The sequence below is a fragment of the Entelurus aequoreus genome, linkage group LG17, assembly GCF_033978785.1.
Source record: "Entelurus aequoreus isolate RoL-2023_Sb linkage group LG17, RoL_Eaeq_v1.1, whole genome shotgun sequence".
NCBI classification, from domain to species: domain Eukaryota; kingdom Metazoa; phylum Chordata; class Actinopteri; order Syngnathiformes; family Syngnathidae; genus Entelurus; species Entelurus aequoreus.
The window spans coordinates 51,105,636-51,121,335 of record NC_084747.1 but is presented as its reverse complement, the minus strand read 5'-3'; the positions used below and the strand labels follow the sequence as shown (position 1 = coordinate 51,121,335).

Below are 15,700 nucleotides of genomic sequence, written 5' to 3'. Positions count from 1 at the left end.
AATCAATTATAAATTTAAAAAATTCATAGCTAGACCATAAAAACCTGTTTACGACCTTATAAATATGTTATGAGAGCCCTCCAGACAAGAAATAACACGTTTTAGTCACATTTACACTCTTTTAATCCAATATAGTAATGCTGCCTGTTTAGTTTAGTATCAGTTACTGTGATACTAAACAAGTATGTTTAATTGGTTTGGTCTCATGTAGTGGCCAATAGTACTGTATTATTGATATTTGTTGTTTTTTTTAGCAATTTCTGGGCGTGAAAATGTTTAAATTTAGGGCCCCCCAAAAATGTAGAATATGCTTTTTTTAAATTTTTAATAAATAACTAATTATTAATATTTGAAGCGTGATGTGGCGTGGGACAAATGTACTTTGAATACATTTTTATTGCAAACAAAAAAAAATTGGACATTGGTTTTCGTTATAAAAATAGAAGGTAAAGGAACATTTTTCTTTACATAATTGATCCTTTTTTTAATGATTCATCTTGAATCATTATAGCTTATTTTCCTCCAATATATTGATTACTACATGAAGGGCTGTCTGGTAATAATGGCCAAATATTCCAATATCATTTAAGCAGGTTCTCACCCCTTAGACAGTTTGAGTTAAAGCTGCAGCATAGGATAGTCTCAAGTAGGCGTAACAAGGTGTTAAATGATTAACCGGTTCTCCTGGTTCCGGTTTTGTACAACAATTCTACTTTGAAACCACACAGAAGAGGAAGACAAGGCTCAACTGAAAGGTTTTATACAGTACAGGTGCTGAACCACATGCGACTGGGGCTGATTTACCTTGAGGATCTTGTAGGCGTTGGTCATGGAGGTGACTCTGTGGTTGGCGTGCGTACCTCCCAGCTTGCACAGGTGGCACACGGGCCTCCTGCACACTTCACAGTACATGTTCACCTTCTCCATCTCGTGCTCAGGGCACATCAGCACCTGCAACATATTTGACAATCCATTACGTCAAAGCCAAATCGACACAAAAAAAACAAAAAAAACCTCATCTCATACATTCTCAAAAACACAAGAATAAAAAACCTAAAGTGAAGTGAAACAGGAAGAAAGCCTCCAGACAAGTTTCCTGGCAGGTCATAAAATGTTAGATTCAGCGCTTTTCATTGTTTGGCGATATAAGTTGCATGTAAGTTGGCTGGAGTAAAACATTTAGGGGACAGATGGCGTGCAATCGTGTCAACTCAAATTAGACCATCTTTGAATTACATTTTAAAAAAGGGAGCAACACATTTTTTTTAACTTCATCACAATTGTAAGTGCTGTTTTTCTGACGAACACACAAAGTGGTGATGTTAAGGTTTTATTAGGCCAGGGGAACTGCATTTTGGGGGAATTTTGCCTATCGTTCACAATCCTAAGGAGAAACAAGAAGACAAGTTTTTTGGTTTTGTTTGCATTCTAAATTGTAAAAATCGGCTTGTTCTTGGTGGCTGGGAACGCAGCTAATGCAAGCGATCTATTCTGCCTCTAAATCGCTTTAAAATTGCATTCAAAATCCGCCAACAATACTTCATTTACGTTTCGTTACCTGTATAATAACCAAGCTGTAGTGACATTGTTATTATTACTATTGTACTATTTTTCTAGAATAGTACCACATCGTCTTGGGAAAGCATACTAAGACATTAGCTGTAAGCTGGCTACAACACAAGGTAAGTAAGCTACCGCCAGAGATAAACTGGCTTTTGTGTCAGCTTTTGAGTTTTTAATGCACAACACAATGCGATAGGACACCAATCTGTACTGACTGAAAAACATGAACAATCATAATCATGTAAAGTATTAGCCCACATTCCATGCTTTGTTTGTACACAGCTAGCTCGATAGCATATGTAGTTGTAACAACGAGCATGATGTGCTGCATGTATCATGACCAATATTATAGTGACTCACTCGATGGAAGCACTGGGCCTGTCCTTGCTTTCTGCAATGGCCTAATGAGCAGCACAGTTACAGTATGAATAAATATTTAACAAGTTAGCGCATGCCTATAATATTTTAAAATTGATTTAAAAGCAGATTTAGAGCCACTGAATTGGTTTATGCTTCATAATCGGATTAGTCGACTAATCGTTAAGATTAGGGATGTCCGATAATATCGGACTGCCGATAATATCGGCCGATAAATGCTTTAAAATGTTATATCGGAAATGATCGGTATCAAAATGATCGGTATCAGTTTCAAAAAGTAACATTTTTGACTTTTTAAAACGCCGCTGTGTACACGGACGTAGGGAGAAGTACAGAGCGCCAATAAACCTTAAAGGCACTGCCTTTGCGTGCCGGCCCAGTCACATAATATCTACGGCTTTTCACACACACAAGTGAATGTATGTATACTTGATCAACAGCCATACAGGTCACACTGAAGGTGACCGTATAAACAACTTTAACACCGTTACAAATATGCGCCACATTGTGCACACCAAACAAGAATGAGAAACACATTTCGGGAGAACATCCGCACCGTAACACAACATAAACACAACAGAACAAATACCCAGAACCCCTTGCAGCACTCACTCTTCCGGGACGCTACAATATACACCCCTCACCTCAACCTCCTCATGCTCTCTCAGGGAGAGCATGTCCCAAATTCCAAGCTGCTGTTTTGAGGCATGAGACACTTGTGATTTAGGGCTATATAAATAAACATTGATTGATTGATTGATGTTAAAAAAAAATAATGCACTTTGTGACTTCAATAATAAATATGGCAGTGCCATGTTGGCATTTTTTTCCATAACTTGAGTTTATTTATTTTGGAAAACCTTGTTACATTGTTTAATGCATCCAGCGGGGCATCACAACAAAACTAGGCATAATAATGTGTTAATTCCACGACTGTATCAGTTGATATCGGAATCGGTAATTAAGAGTTGGACAATATCGGAATATCGGATATCGGCAAAAAAGCCATTATCGGACATCTCTAGTTAAGATACCGTAATTTCCGGACTATAAGCCGCACCGGCTAAATTTAGGGGAAAATACAGATTGCTCCATATATAAGCCGCACCCGACTATAAGCCGCAGGGTTTTGATGTGTAATTACCGTAGTATATAGGGGTTCCTGCTACCACGGAGGGGATTGTCGGGACAGAGATGACTGGGAACGCAAAGCGTCCCATTTATTAACAATAAATCTTTCAATCATTCAATCAAACTTTCACATCTTTGACATGGTGAACAGCATTCGTGCAGAGTACAAATAATACAACGGTGCAAAGTAATACAAAGTACTCGCCTGTACGTTATCAAAATAACCAGCCTACCGGTATATGAAAAGTCAGTCTTTAATCATTGTGTCATCGTCTTCCTCCTGCGTACTAAAACCACCGAAATCCTCTTCGTCGGTGTCGGAGAAGAACAGGCCGTAAATAAGCCGCACCCTTGTATAAGCCGCAGGGACCAGAACGAGGGGAAAAAGTAGCGGCTTATAGTCCGGAAATTACGGTAATCGATGACAAAATAGTCCTTAGTTCAAAATTCACAAACTTTGACTAAAAAAATTATTTTTGTTGAGGCTGGAACACAATGACATTTAAATTGTTTCTTGGATCAAAATTTGGTTCAACATACAACATTTTCTATTTACGACCTACATACCCTGTATGTGTATTACATGTTACCATGTCTTCTAAAGAACTTGTGGTACTTGCCTTGGGCCTAAAGTTGGTGGTGGGCCCCACATATTCGTGCTGGGCCTTGGGCGTTCCCCAAGGATGGTGCAGCTTGAAGCACTCGTTGCAGTAGCTGGCCTTGCAGTCCATGCAGCTCTTGGTGGCCTCCTGTAGCTGCGGAGGTTTGCAGATGTTGCACATGATGGCCACGGCCGCCCGCGCCGCCTGCCGGTAGCGCTCCACGATGCTCTCCAGCGTGAAGTTGCGAAAGAGCATGCTGATCCCGCGCTCGCCCAGGTCAATGTCGTGCTGGCAGCCCGGGCACGGGATGGCGGTAATGCGGGGCGTCACGGATCCTCTGCGCCAGCCCGGGGAGGAGATGGAGCCTGTGTGGGAGCGTGAGGGAAAAACACTGAGAAAACTTCATGTGGTGCTTTGAAGGTATAATTAGCCTGTTTGGAATTTTGTCTGAGGCCCTATATGTGAATACATCAATCAAGTCATAAACCAAGTGACCACCACATTAGTTGCGGGTGCACACATCTAATGAGATGAAATATCTCCAAGATGTGATCATAGCTCTCAAGTTAACACTTTGGTTTCATTCAATAATAATAGGACTGCTCTTAAGTTCACACACAGGGCCTCACTTTGTGCTTCAAATTCCCCACAATGACTAGTTAACTCCTCACTGAACAGAAGAAGCACCTCACAATGCATCACATCAGGCAGTCGTCACTCATGGGATAAAAAAAGTCCACCAGGAGAATATGGTGGTTGATTTGGGAGAATGATGACAAGCGGTCATGAAGGGGGACGTTTTAATAGGATGTATTTATTTTTTTTACTACATCACATGTCATTCCACATTTAATAGCAGCAGTGACAATAAGTGCTGATAGTAATCTGGACAGAGGCCAAAAAACGGGGTTTAAAACTACTCATACCGTAAGCATTAAATGTCCAGTGTTACACATCAACACTTACTCACACATACAGATTCTAACCTCTTATATTTCAGCAATCATTTTTATAACAGCAATGAAACCTGTATATACTTCAAAATAGTCAGTGTACAACTTGTATAGATTTACTATCCGCTGAAAATGAGTCAGTAGCAAATGGTCATTATGGTCCAAATAGCTGGCAACACAGGTGAGCAGCAAGATACAGTGCCTCAACTTAAGTGTTTTAGATAAGAGTTGTCTATGGGTTATTTGTTTTGCTTTAAGTCATTAGTAAAAAACTTCAGATACAAGCATCCCTTGTCATTAGTTGGTGTAGTAAATGTCAGTGAACAGTAAGATCGGCCCAAAAACTCTGGTCTAGTTGCTAGCATTAGCTTATAGCAAGAGGACTTAACTTTGTATTGTAACCATGGGAAGCAAGAAAGTGAGTGTGAAGTTCACTGCTGAGAAGAAATGGCTGATATTCTTTGAATTAAAAAAAAATTAAAAATCAAACATGACCGAATGTGTCACCAACTTGGCAAAGCAACACCAGCATCACAGCCCTTTGAGACACTTGTGATTTAGGGCTATATAAATAAACATTGATTGATTGATTGATCATACTGAAGCAGAATGAGTCCAAGGTCAGCTAAGAATGTTAAAATAATATCTGAACAGTGGACATTTAAACAAGAAAATATTCCGATTGTGTGTTCGACACAAACAGCTGGAAGGAGATACCGGTGATGTCCACTCCAGATTATTACATTACTTCATAAAACTACTGCATATTTGAGTAGTACATTCTATTGTATTGTTTTTATACAATATTTCTTATCTAAAAGTTTGTTTTAAAAAAAAAGTTACATTTCAATGACACGTGGATTTCAGATACAAGTGTTTAAAGTTAATATCTCTGTCACAGAACCAAACAAATCGTAAATTTAGTTACGACTGTACTTGTGTCTATCGACAGTCAAGCATGGTGGTGGTAGCATAATGGTCTGGGACTGTGTGTGTCTGAGTGCGCAAAAAGGCCAGCCATGGTTCATTGAGGGGTAACAAGAGTTCTAACATGTACTGGGACATTGTAAAGGAAACTGGGCTGCGTGGCATGTTTCCAACTTGATAAGGAGTCAAAACAGACCACCAAGAGGAAAAGTACCTTGCTTAGGATGGTGATGGAGTGGCCAATAGGTTTCCTCAAACACTGAATCCCATTTAGAAGGACGACGCAAGAAGTCTTACATCCACCAGCGACACCAGTAATGCTATCAGGGGACTATGGTAGTGCTAGACAATGGTGTTTATACCAAATATGTAGTCACTTGTGTTGCCAGCTATTGAAGGGTTCATGTTAAGATTTTTTTTTATCTACATTTAAACACACTTCCTTGTGGTGTACCTGACATGTAATGGTGGTTCTTTGGTCAAAAATGTTGCATAGTTTGTTTTACAGACCGTCTCTTCAGGATGTGCCGTTCTGTGGGCAGTCGTATTTACGTGTCTCCACTTCCCTGCCATCTTTGTTGTAGTTTTTAGCATTTCCATAGCGAGTCTACTGACAAATATTACAACTATACCCTAATTTGTATTCGGAATGGCAACAGCAGAGGATGCATGTGCATGTACGAGCCGGTCTTCCCTACGACAAGAGGATAGCGAAATAGGAGCTTATTGACAACTGTGTCAAGCATTGTGGGTAAATTCATACCAAATATTTGGATAATCTGGTGACATCATTGGTGCAGAGAACATCACTAGTTTTGCATATTCCAAACGTCTTGTTTGGCGGAAGTATGAAAGAAGGCAAGATTATTTTATAAATATCTCCATAAAGCCTCCACAGTTTGATTTCAATTTTTCGGGACTTATGCAGAGCCCAAATACACAGCAGCAGGTACCACTCTGTAAGAGAAGTTCGTTTTGCATAATAAGGCCACTTAAAGACAACAAAGACTGTGTTGACTCATTTTCAATTGTACATCTGATACAAAACAACTGATATAAGAGCTGTACACAGACTACTCTGACATACAGTATAATATCCAAGTTTACTTGAAAAGATACTAAAATGTTTGCTGATATTTTCTGGAGGTACTGCATACAACCTTTTAAAGCAATGGCACTTTTCAAGAGTTTTTAATGCATATTATGCTTGTTACTGACGTATCAGCATCATAACAAGTTGCTAATGCATTTCACACATCACAGACACCAAAGCAGTGAGACGGGGACTCCAAACAACACTGAACACACTCAAAATAAAACTACTCAGCACATAAAAATAAAAAACAAACATTGACAAGAATATTGCTTCACGTTTTTGGGGAGAAGTGAGGAGTGCTGGATTTATCTCAGTTTGCGAGCCAGTATTTCCACTTCTTTTCCGAGGACCTGTAAGTTAAATCAAACACTCCTCAGGTGAGGAAAAAAACAACACCAGACCAGCAGGGGAGACTACTTCCACACAAAAATAAACACTGCAGAAGATGAGGTGAGGTGGGTGCGACAGAGGGAAGAGCTGTGGCTAAGCAACAAACATGTCAACTATGTAGTGTGTGTGTGTGAAGTGAAGCGAGTTTGCAGTTTACAACCTGGTGAAGTGTCATGACAAACAGCATGATGATGAACATGTGTCACCCAATTCTAAAACTAGGACACACACCAATCAAGATGGACTATGGTGAAAATTAACAGTTGATGAAAAAAAGATGGTAACAAGTCTTTTATGTTTTGAACTCCTATGTCGTGTTGAATAGAATATTGCTTTACTTCCCATTCTTTCAACAGCCAGCGAGACTGACTCAACAAAGTAGTGCACTCTTTTGTGACTCTCAATTAATAAAAATTAACGCCACAATCTAACCAACTAATGAATGCCCTACTTTGTTTCCAAGCGATGAACTTTACTTGGCAATACATATCAGTAAAAAGGTGTCAACTTGAAAGGATAGTTAGGATTCATCAGTATCCAAATAGTAATCCAATATTGGCGTCAAAATCAAACAAACGTTAGCTCGTCATCAGTCTTGTTTGACGATTTCCTTCATAGTCGGTGCAAAAATGATTAGTTCGGCGTGTTTAATGCTGAAAGGTGCCTTGCAGATCATAAGTGAAGTGGACAAGGGCCCTTAAGGGGCCGCTTTCAAAGAGGAGTTAAGAATCTCTGCAAGTCCAAACTGCAAACCTAAAAATGCCTGTTGCCACATTTTGAGCTTTTCCCCTTCCCCCAACAATGCTACCTCAAATTGTTATTTTACAAATTTGTTATCAATATTTTTAATGTTTTTGGTAACCGACATGCTGTAATCATTTTAAAAGCCTACTGAAATGAATTTTTTTATTTAAACGGGGATAGCAGAACCATTCTATGTGTCATACTTGATCATTTTGCGATATTGCCATATTTTTGCTGAAAGGATTTAGTAGAGAACGACGACGATAAAGGTCGCAACTTTTGGTCGCTGATAAAAAAAAAGCCTTGCCTATACCGGAAGTAGCGTGACGTCACAGGAGGAAGGACTCCTCACATTTTCCCATTGTTTACAATGCAGCGAGAGAGATTCGGACCGAGAAAGCGACGATTACCCCATTAATTTGAGCGAGGATGAAAGATTCGTGGATAAGGGAAGTGAGAGTGAAGGACTCCAGTGCAGGACGTATCTTTTTTCGCTCTGACCTTAACTTAGGTACAAGGGTTCATTGGATTCCACACTTTCTCCTTTTTCTATTGTGGATCACGGATTTGTATTTTAAACCACCTCAGATACTATATCCTCTTGAAAATGAGAGTCGAGAACGCGAAATGGACATTCACAGTGACTTTTATCTCCACGACAATACATCTGCGAAGCTCTTTAGCTACTGAGCTAACGTGATAGCATCGGGCTCAAATGCAGATAGAAACTAAATAAATAAACCCCTGACTGGAAGGATAGACAGAAGATCAACAATACTATTAAACCATGGACATGTAAATACACGGTTAATAATTTCCAGCTTGGCGAAGCTTAACAATGCTGTTGCTAACGACGCCATTAAAGCTAACTTAGCTACGGGACGGCGGCGGCGGTGGGCGTTGTAGCTTTCGACGACACCCCAACCGCCATCAGAGTCGGAAAGAAACGTATATTTCCCCAAAGTTACGTACGTGACATGCACATAGCGACACGCACGTACGGGCAAGCGATCAAATGTTTGGAAGCCAAAGCTGTACTCATGGTAGCGCGTCTGCTATCCACCTCAAAGTCCTCCTGGTTGTGTTGCTGTAGTCCGCCGCTAATACACCGATCCCACCTACAGCTTTCTTCTTCACAGTCTCCATTGTTCATTAAACAAATCGCAAAAGATTCACCAACACAGATGTCCAGAATACTGTGGAATTTTGGGATGAAAACAGAGCGTTTTGTATTGGATTCAATGGGTCCGAATACTTCCGTATCAACCATTGACGTCACACGCATGCGTCATCATACATAAACGTTTTCAAACGGAAGTGTGGCGGGAAATTTAAAATTGCACTTTATAAGTTAACCCGGCCGTATGGGCATGTGTTGCAATGTTAAGATTTCATCATTGATATATAAACTATCAGACTGCGTGGTCGGTAGTAGTGGCTTTCAGTAGGCCTTTAAGAGCCTTTATATTTTATTTCATGAACATTTATGTTGGGAGTTGGCTTTCCATTTTACCCCCAGAGGCTATACCCATCTCAGTGTGTCAGTTGGTCATTTAGGCATTGTGACTTGCTTCGAGACAGAAGATATCCGTACCTGTTCCATTGGCAAAATGACGACGATTGGCCAAAATGTGCGGGGACCGGACAAAGTAACAAGGCACAATTTGCAGGAACTGCTTGAACTTAAGTGAATTGGCTGAATCACAATGCCATAAAACTCAGGAGCAGCTGACTTAAGTTTGAGAGAGATACCAAGAACAAAACTGGAAAGTATCCTGTATTTAGAAGACATTTAATCTAAAATGAAACAGAGAGCAAAGTTGAGAGTGGGGCGTATAATACTGCAGCATTTAAAGCTAAGGCTGCCATTTGTCCTTTCTAGTTATGTATATGCAAATATTACAATCAGCAATGGCTTGGAACTCCACGTGAATAGAAGTAGTTCCTACTTTTGGAGGATTCGACCACCATCTGACATTGTTGTATGGCCTTGGCGCAGGTCTTGCGTTCATTTGTTTCGATCAATATAGTGTCGTTTTGGGCTTAGTGACTTAGTACAAGCTAATTGCCAAAAATGCATTAAATCTTCTATATTTCCTATCAGTGAGAGTTGCTTGTAGTCGTGTTTTCTCAAGAAAACAACAGAAGGAACTACGTAGCGGATAACTCAAGCGAGGGTTTCACAAACGGGGATCCAAGGACACAGTACTCACTACTACAGCTACTGAACAGTCGGAGGCCCCGTCTACCTCGACTCCCGAGCGACCTTTGCACTGTGGCTGCAAGCAATCAACAAAAAGAGGTGACAAATAAATATGAAACACAAACGTGTGATCATATGACTGCGGAAGGAAAGAAATAGTGGTTAAGAATGAAAATGTGTGGAAAATAGAATGCAAACACAAACATCATATTAAGTTTGTACACAACATACATTATACTTACCTTCGATACACCCAAATATGATAAAGCAATTAATTGCAAACTGTATCTAATGTAACATCTAACTGTACAGTAGTTCACAAAGACTGCATCATAATGACAGTCATGGCAACGTATTTGTTTGTATAAGTTTAAAGGGGAACTGCACTTTTTGAAATGTTGCCCATGATTCACAGTCCTTATGTGAGACAAGGTCAAATCATTCCTCTTACCTGGATAGTTGAAGGTTGTTGCCATAAACTGAGAAGTTGGTCAACTTTGACATTCAACGAGAAAGACAAGAAAAGACGCTCGTTTCATTTGTTTGTTTTTTACCTGCGTGAGGTTTAAGATTTCTTCATCTAAACGGGAAGATACAAACATCCCATTAGTCTGCATTTTAGTGAGAGCAGACATTGTACAGTAAGTGTTTGTTTTATGTTCGTAGTTTGTATTTATTGTTTATCAATGGTGCTACTTGCTCGATCTGCTTATCACTCCACTTCTAAAACTTGTAGGTCATCCTCCATATATTCAGGCTCAAAAATACGAGGTTTTCCATCATTTGTCCCAAAGTAGTAGTTACTTTCATGAAGTCTGCCATTATTTGTAATTGTTGAAAGAAATAGCAAACGTTGTGGTATGTCTGTAAATTTAATGCGCCGCCATATGCTTAAAATTAGCAAAATATGTAAATATCAGATGTTATGAATGTGCCTGTTACTACTACATTACATATATACTTACAGCATCTACCGGCATTAAAAAAAGTAGGTTTTTGGATGTTTTTAAGAGCTCTTTATAAGCGGAATATAGCAAATCCCATTACCTCCATTGTTAGCTGGCGTTTATTTACCAGTTAGCATTCATAAAAAAAGAAAAATGTGTGCTTGTCTCATAGGGGTTGTGAATGATGGGCAAAATAAAAAAAATTAAAAGTACAGTTCCCCTTTAAAGGTAACTTTTCTACTCCTGAATTACTGCACACAAAATTAGTTTTACCTTTATTTACCTAGGAAAGTCCCTTTGAGATCAAGTTGCCTGTGCTAATATTTTTATGACAAACATCACATGGTGGCGCTGTTATTAAACCCCAACATTTGACCCCATAACTCGGATTGACTTGAAATTTCTCACATCTCAATAAGCTCAACATAACACACACTAACAATAGATTGTTGAGCCGAATCACCGTGAAATTTGGAAGCACGTGTAAAATGTGAGCAAGATAGGTTGGAAAACATGGACGCCATCAAGCAAAATGTCTTTGTGGGGGTCAAACTTAGCAACTCATTTTGTATACCGATTACAAAACGTTGAAGGTATATGTACGACACATAGGGCAGGGGGGTAAAACAATATATACTTTCCTTCGAAAGTAATAGACAATTTCAATAGTGTCAATTTGTATACACTTTATAACAGACATAAGATTCACTTGCGAAAGAAGGACTGCAAAACAATTTGCACAGAATACCATGCGGCACAAAGGTCATGTATGTAGTAGCCAAGGTGAAAAAGAGGTCTCACTTTGTCATGTAAATTGCCAGGAATAGGACACATTTTATTTAAAAAAATAAGAGTAAAATGTTCATAATAAACTTAGTCATGTCAGAAGTGTGTTTATAGTTTGTGTGAGTTTGAATGTTGTCTTTGGCATAACACACATCTTTCTACTCCACAAGCTAAGGACAAATGGCATGACTTTCGGATTTGTTTTGACCACCATTTATCATCTGTGCATTATTATAGTGATACATTACACTTAAATTCATGTGCACATTATAAAATTTAAATCAGAGCACACTTACACAGAGTAGAACGTTGTTTTAAATGTACACGCGTCTGCCACTGGACAAAATGAAACCAACACTTGGAAGTAAATAACTGTGTTCTGTCATCAAACAAGGTTTAAAACATCAGATAATGTTACACATTGTAATTATTTGGAAATTACCGTTTCGTTTGTGTATGTGCTCACATGTTAATAGCTTTATTAATAACATGCAGAGACATAAAAAAAGCTGAGCAAAATGACATTTGTAGAGTAATATTGGCATTTATGCAGTACGATACTGTACAAAGCACCGGTTATCGCAAACTGTTGTATCATGTTTCGGTACATCAGTCAAGTTCAAACCCCAACAGAAAATACATTTCTCTGTTGTTGCCATCACATCTCATTTATTAGCAATGTAACATTGAAGCTAGGGCTGCAACTAACAACTAATTTGATAATCGATTAATCTGTCAATTGTTACTTCGATTAATCGATTAATAATCGGATAAAAGAGACAAACTACATTTCTATCCTTTCCAGTATTTTATTGGAAAAAAACAGCATACTGGCACCATACTTATTTTGATTATTGTTTCTCAGCTGTTTGTACATGTTGCAGTTTATAAATAAAGGTTTATAAAAAAATAATAATGAAATAAAAAAATAAAAAATAAATAAATATTTCTCTGCGCATAGCATAGATCCAACGAATCGATGAATAAATTAATCGGCAACTATTTTTATAATCGATTTTAATCTAGTTGTTGCAGCCCTAATTGAAGCATTACAAAATTGATTTCATTCAGATTGCGGTACATATAATGTGATAGGATTTTTTCCCCCATATCACTCAGCTCCAATTGAACGTATACTGGCATTCTTCCAAAGCATTTTGACCAAAACCCAGGGGGCGTCACATTTAACAGTCCAATATCACCTTATATTGCTAAAATATTACAAACTGCTCTCGGTGTGATGCAGTGCAAAGTTGCATTAAGGTGAATTTAATGCTTGTGTTGGAACATGCGACTCAAATTAGAATGGTAACAAAGTTAATCCTAATACAAAAAGTGTACAATACCAATGCTCTTGTTTATAATTTCCATTTGTGTTGCTGTGAACACCGAAAATGCAAGACAACTAATCAAACGGTAGTTTTGGAGCTCCAGATGCGAGATTCTGGTGTGTCATCACAGACCTTGAGAAAGTGAGAAGAATTTAAAAGCATTCCTTCATCTCTCCCAGCATTGTGAGGCCTGTCCCAGTTGGACACTGATAAATATAGCAAATTTATTCTCTCCCTGCCTACTAATCCCCTCATTCATTCCTTAACAGGCAGGTCGCGTCACTGTGGCGACCAATCATCCCACATGGACGACCCTCTCCTTAAGTTTTCAGAGCCTCCAACGTTGCTCTATTAAATCCGACGAGATTGAATATTTTTTTGTAATCGTCTTATAAAAAGATGTACATCATTTATAATCCTCAAGAGAATGTTTCCAAGCGCGTAATTCTTTACATTAGCTGAATGAACCTGTTCATACGTTTGCATAAAGGAGGGCTTTCAGTGTGCTCAAGAGATTTGCTTATTCAAAAAAAAAAGTAAGGGTTTTAGTTTCCTGTGTCAACACATGCTCAATCATAAACTCTTGCAGATCCTGGAGAGTCGGGGTGGATAACATTCCCATAGAGACTTACTTGTGTGACCCAGGACCTCGTCGTCTGGGAAACCACTTGTAACTTTCTAAATGAGATTCTAGCACTGGTGGTCTGGTCATGATACACCCGTTAAAGACATCAAAATCATTTCATGCAGCATAAATTGTTGGACACCTGATCTTTCAAGTAGGGATGTGCCAAACGATCGGCCACCAATCAGTATTTACCGATTTCCGTGAATAAGTACATGATCGCAATTGCCTATTAATGCAGTTTAAGGCCAATCACGAACACAGATCCCCTCTGGCTGACACTGTTATTTATTTTGCAGTCCCCGTGCTAGAAACTGGCAGATAATTCATTGTGTTTCCATTAGGGTTGGGTATCGTTTGAATTCGAACGATTCCGATTCCGATTCTTTGTTTCGATTCCGATTCCGATTCCTCACGGTTCTCGATTACGATTCTTTTAAGAGGCAGGGTCAAAAAAAACTTTTAGGATATTTTAAATGAGCTAGCTAACCTACAGTCTTTCTGAATGAAATAGTCTGACATTCTCCATCAATTTTAATTCTATTAACTTTTTATGAACTTTACTATAAATTCCTCACAGGGCTATTTTCAACTAGAATATATATATCAAATCTATGAATTTGAATACAAACATTATAAATTATGAATACATTTTCCCAGGGGTACACTTTCCTCAAGAGAGCTTTATTTTTGAAAACCTCATGAAAACACATTTACACATAAGTGTATGATGCTGTAGGAAATCTCATGAAAACACATTTACACACACATGTGTATGATGCTGCAGGTACTTAAACATGTTACCGTGCTCCCACTGATGGGCTAACCTGGTGCAGAAAAGCAAATAAACAATAAGAAACAACTTGCAAAACCCAGTCCAGATTAGCAGCAGGTACAGTATAAAATCAGAGACAGTTCTTGTTTAGGAAAATGACCATATCCGCCTTCTCAGGCAGGATGCGTGAGCGTTCTGGACAGATAGTGTCTCCTGCTGTGGAAAATACACGTTCGCTGGGTGTGGAAGAAGCTTGAACGCATAAATAGGAGAAAGCGAGATATGACAGCAAAGGACAAGTCTTTTGTTGGTTCCACCACCATGCAGCAGGGTCGTCAGACATAAGTATCGGTGGAACGTCCTGGTATATCTGCAGCTCTCTCTCCACTCGTTTCTTGATGGACATGGAGCTCTGTTATTTTGCGGTTATTTCATTTTTTTTTGTAAAGTAAAGCCACACTTTCGACCGCCGACGCCCGCTATCCATGCTTGAGCTTGACTGACTCGCTCGGCTATGCTAACACTTCCGGCGGTGGGCGCTTCTTCGTTGGTGTTCAGCGGCTTCTTCTTCCGGTTCGGCGGACATATTTTTTTCCGGTCGGCGGACTGGTATCGAAAATAGGAATCGAAATTTAAAGTTTTGAACGATTCCGGGAGAATCGGAAAGTTAGTCCCGGTTCCAATCGATACTCGATACCCAACCCTAGTTTCCATACACCGTGTGAATCCGCTCCCCTCAGCTAGTAATATTCACCTCCATTATGACAAACTGCATTTCCTTGCATCTTCCATCCATCCATTTTCTACCGCTTGTCTCTTTTTTTGGGGTCGCGGGGGGTGCTGGAGCCTATCTCAGCTGCATTTTATCTTTCATTAAGTATTATCACTGAAGGGCAAGGCTGAACATATTACACACGGTGAAAGAGAATAAGGAACTAGTTTAAGTATTATGTTAATATTGTTTGGCAATAGCACTCACTATGAATAAATTGAAAAATCTACAGTAAACACAAATTAGAATAGAATAGAATAGAAAGTACTTTGCTTATTCAAAAAAAGTAAAGGTTTTAGTTTCCTGTGTCAACACATGCTCAATCATAAACTCATGGAGATCGTGGAGAGTCGGGGTGGATAAAATTCCCATAGAGAGTTACTTGTGTGACCCAGGACCTCGTCGTCTCGGAAACCACTTGTAATTTTCAAAATGAGAATAAGTATCGTATCGGGCGATCTCATTCATGGATGGTCG

At 39.1% G+C, this 15,700-nt stretch overlaps 1 protein-coding gene across 6 annotated transcripts in view; it reads right to left on the bottom strand.

Moving 5' to 3' along the window:
• trim36 (tripartite motif containing 36) overlaps nucleotides 1–15,700 on the bottom strand; it is a 65,204-nt gene that overhangs the window by 36,248 nt on the left and 13,256 nt on the right. For 2 of the 6 annotated variants that reach the window (XM_062025894.1, XM_062025895.1), the window contains exons 3-6: nucleotides 9,998–10,063; nucleotides 6,926–7,000; nucleotides 3,693–4,039; nucleotides 805–951 (exon numbers count right to left, since the gene is read on the bottom strand). In XM_062025894.1, the coding sequence (XP_061881878.1) occupies nucleotides 805–951; nucleotides 3,693–4,039; nucleotides 6,926–7,000; nucleotides 9,998–10,063 (635 nt within the window). The remainder of the gene's footprint in view (nucleotides 1–804; nucleotides 952–3,692; nucleotides 4,040–6,925; nucleotides 7,001–9,997; nucleotides 10,064–15,700) is intronic. The other 4 variants (XM_062025890.1, XM_062025892.1, XM_062025891.1 and 1 more) reach the window with 4 other exon arrangements.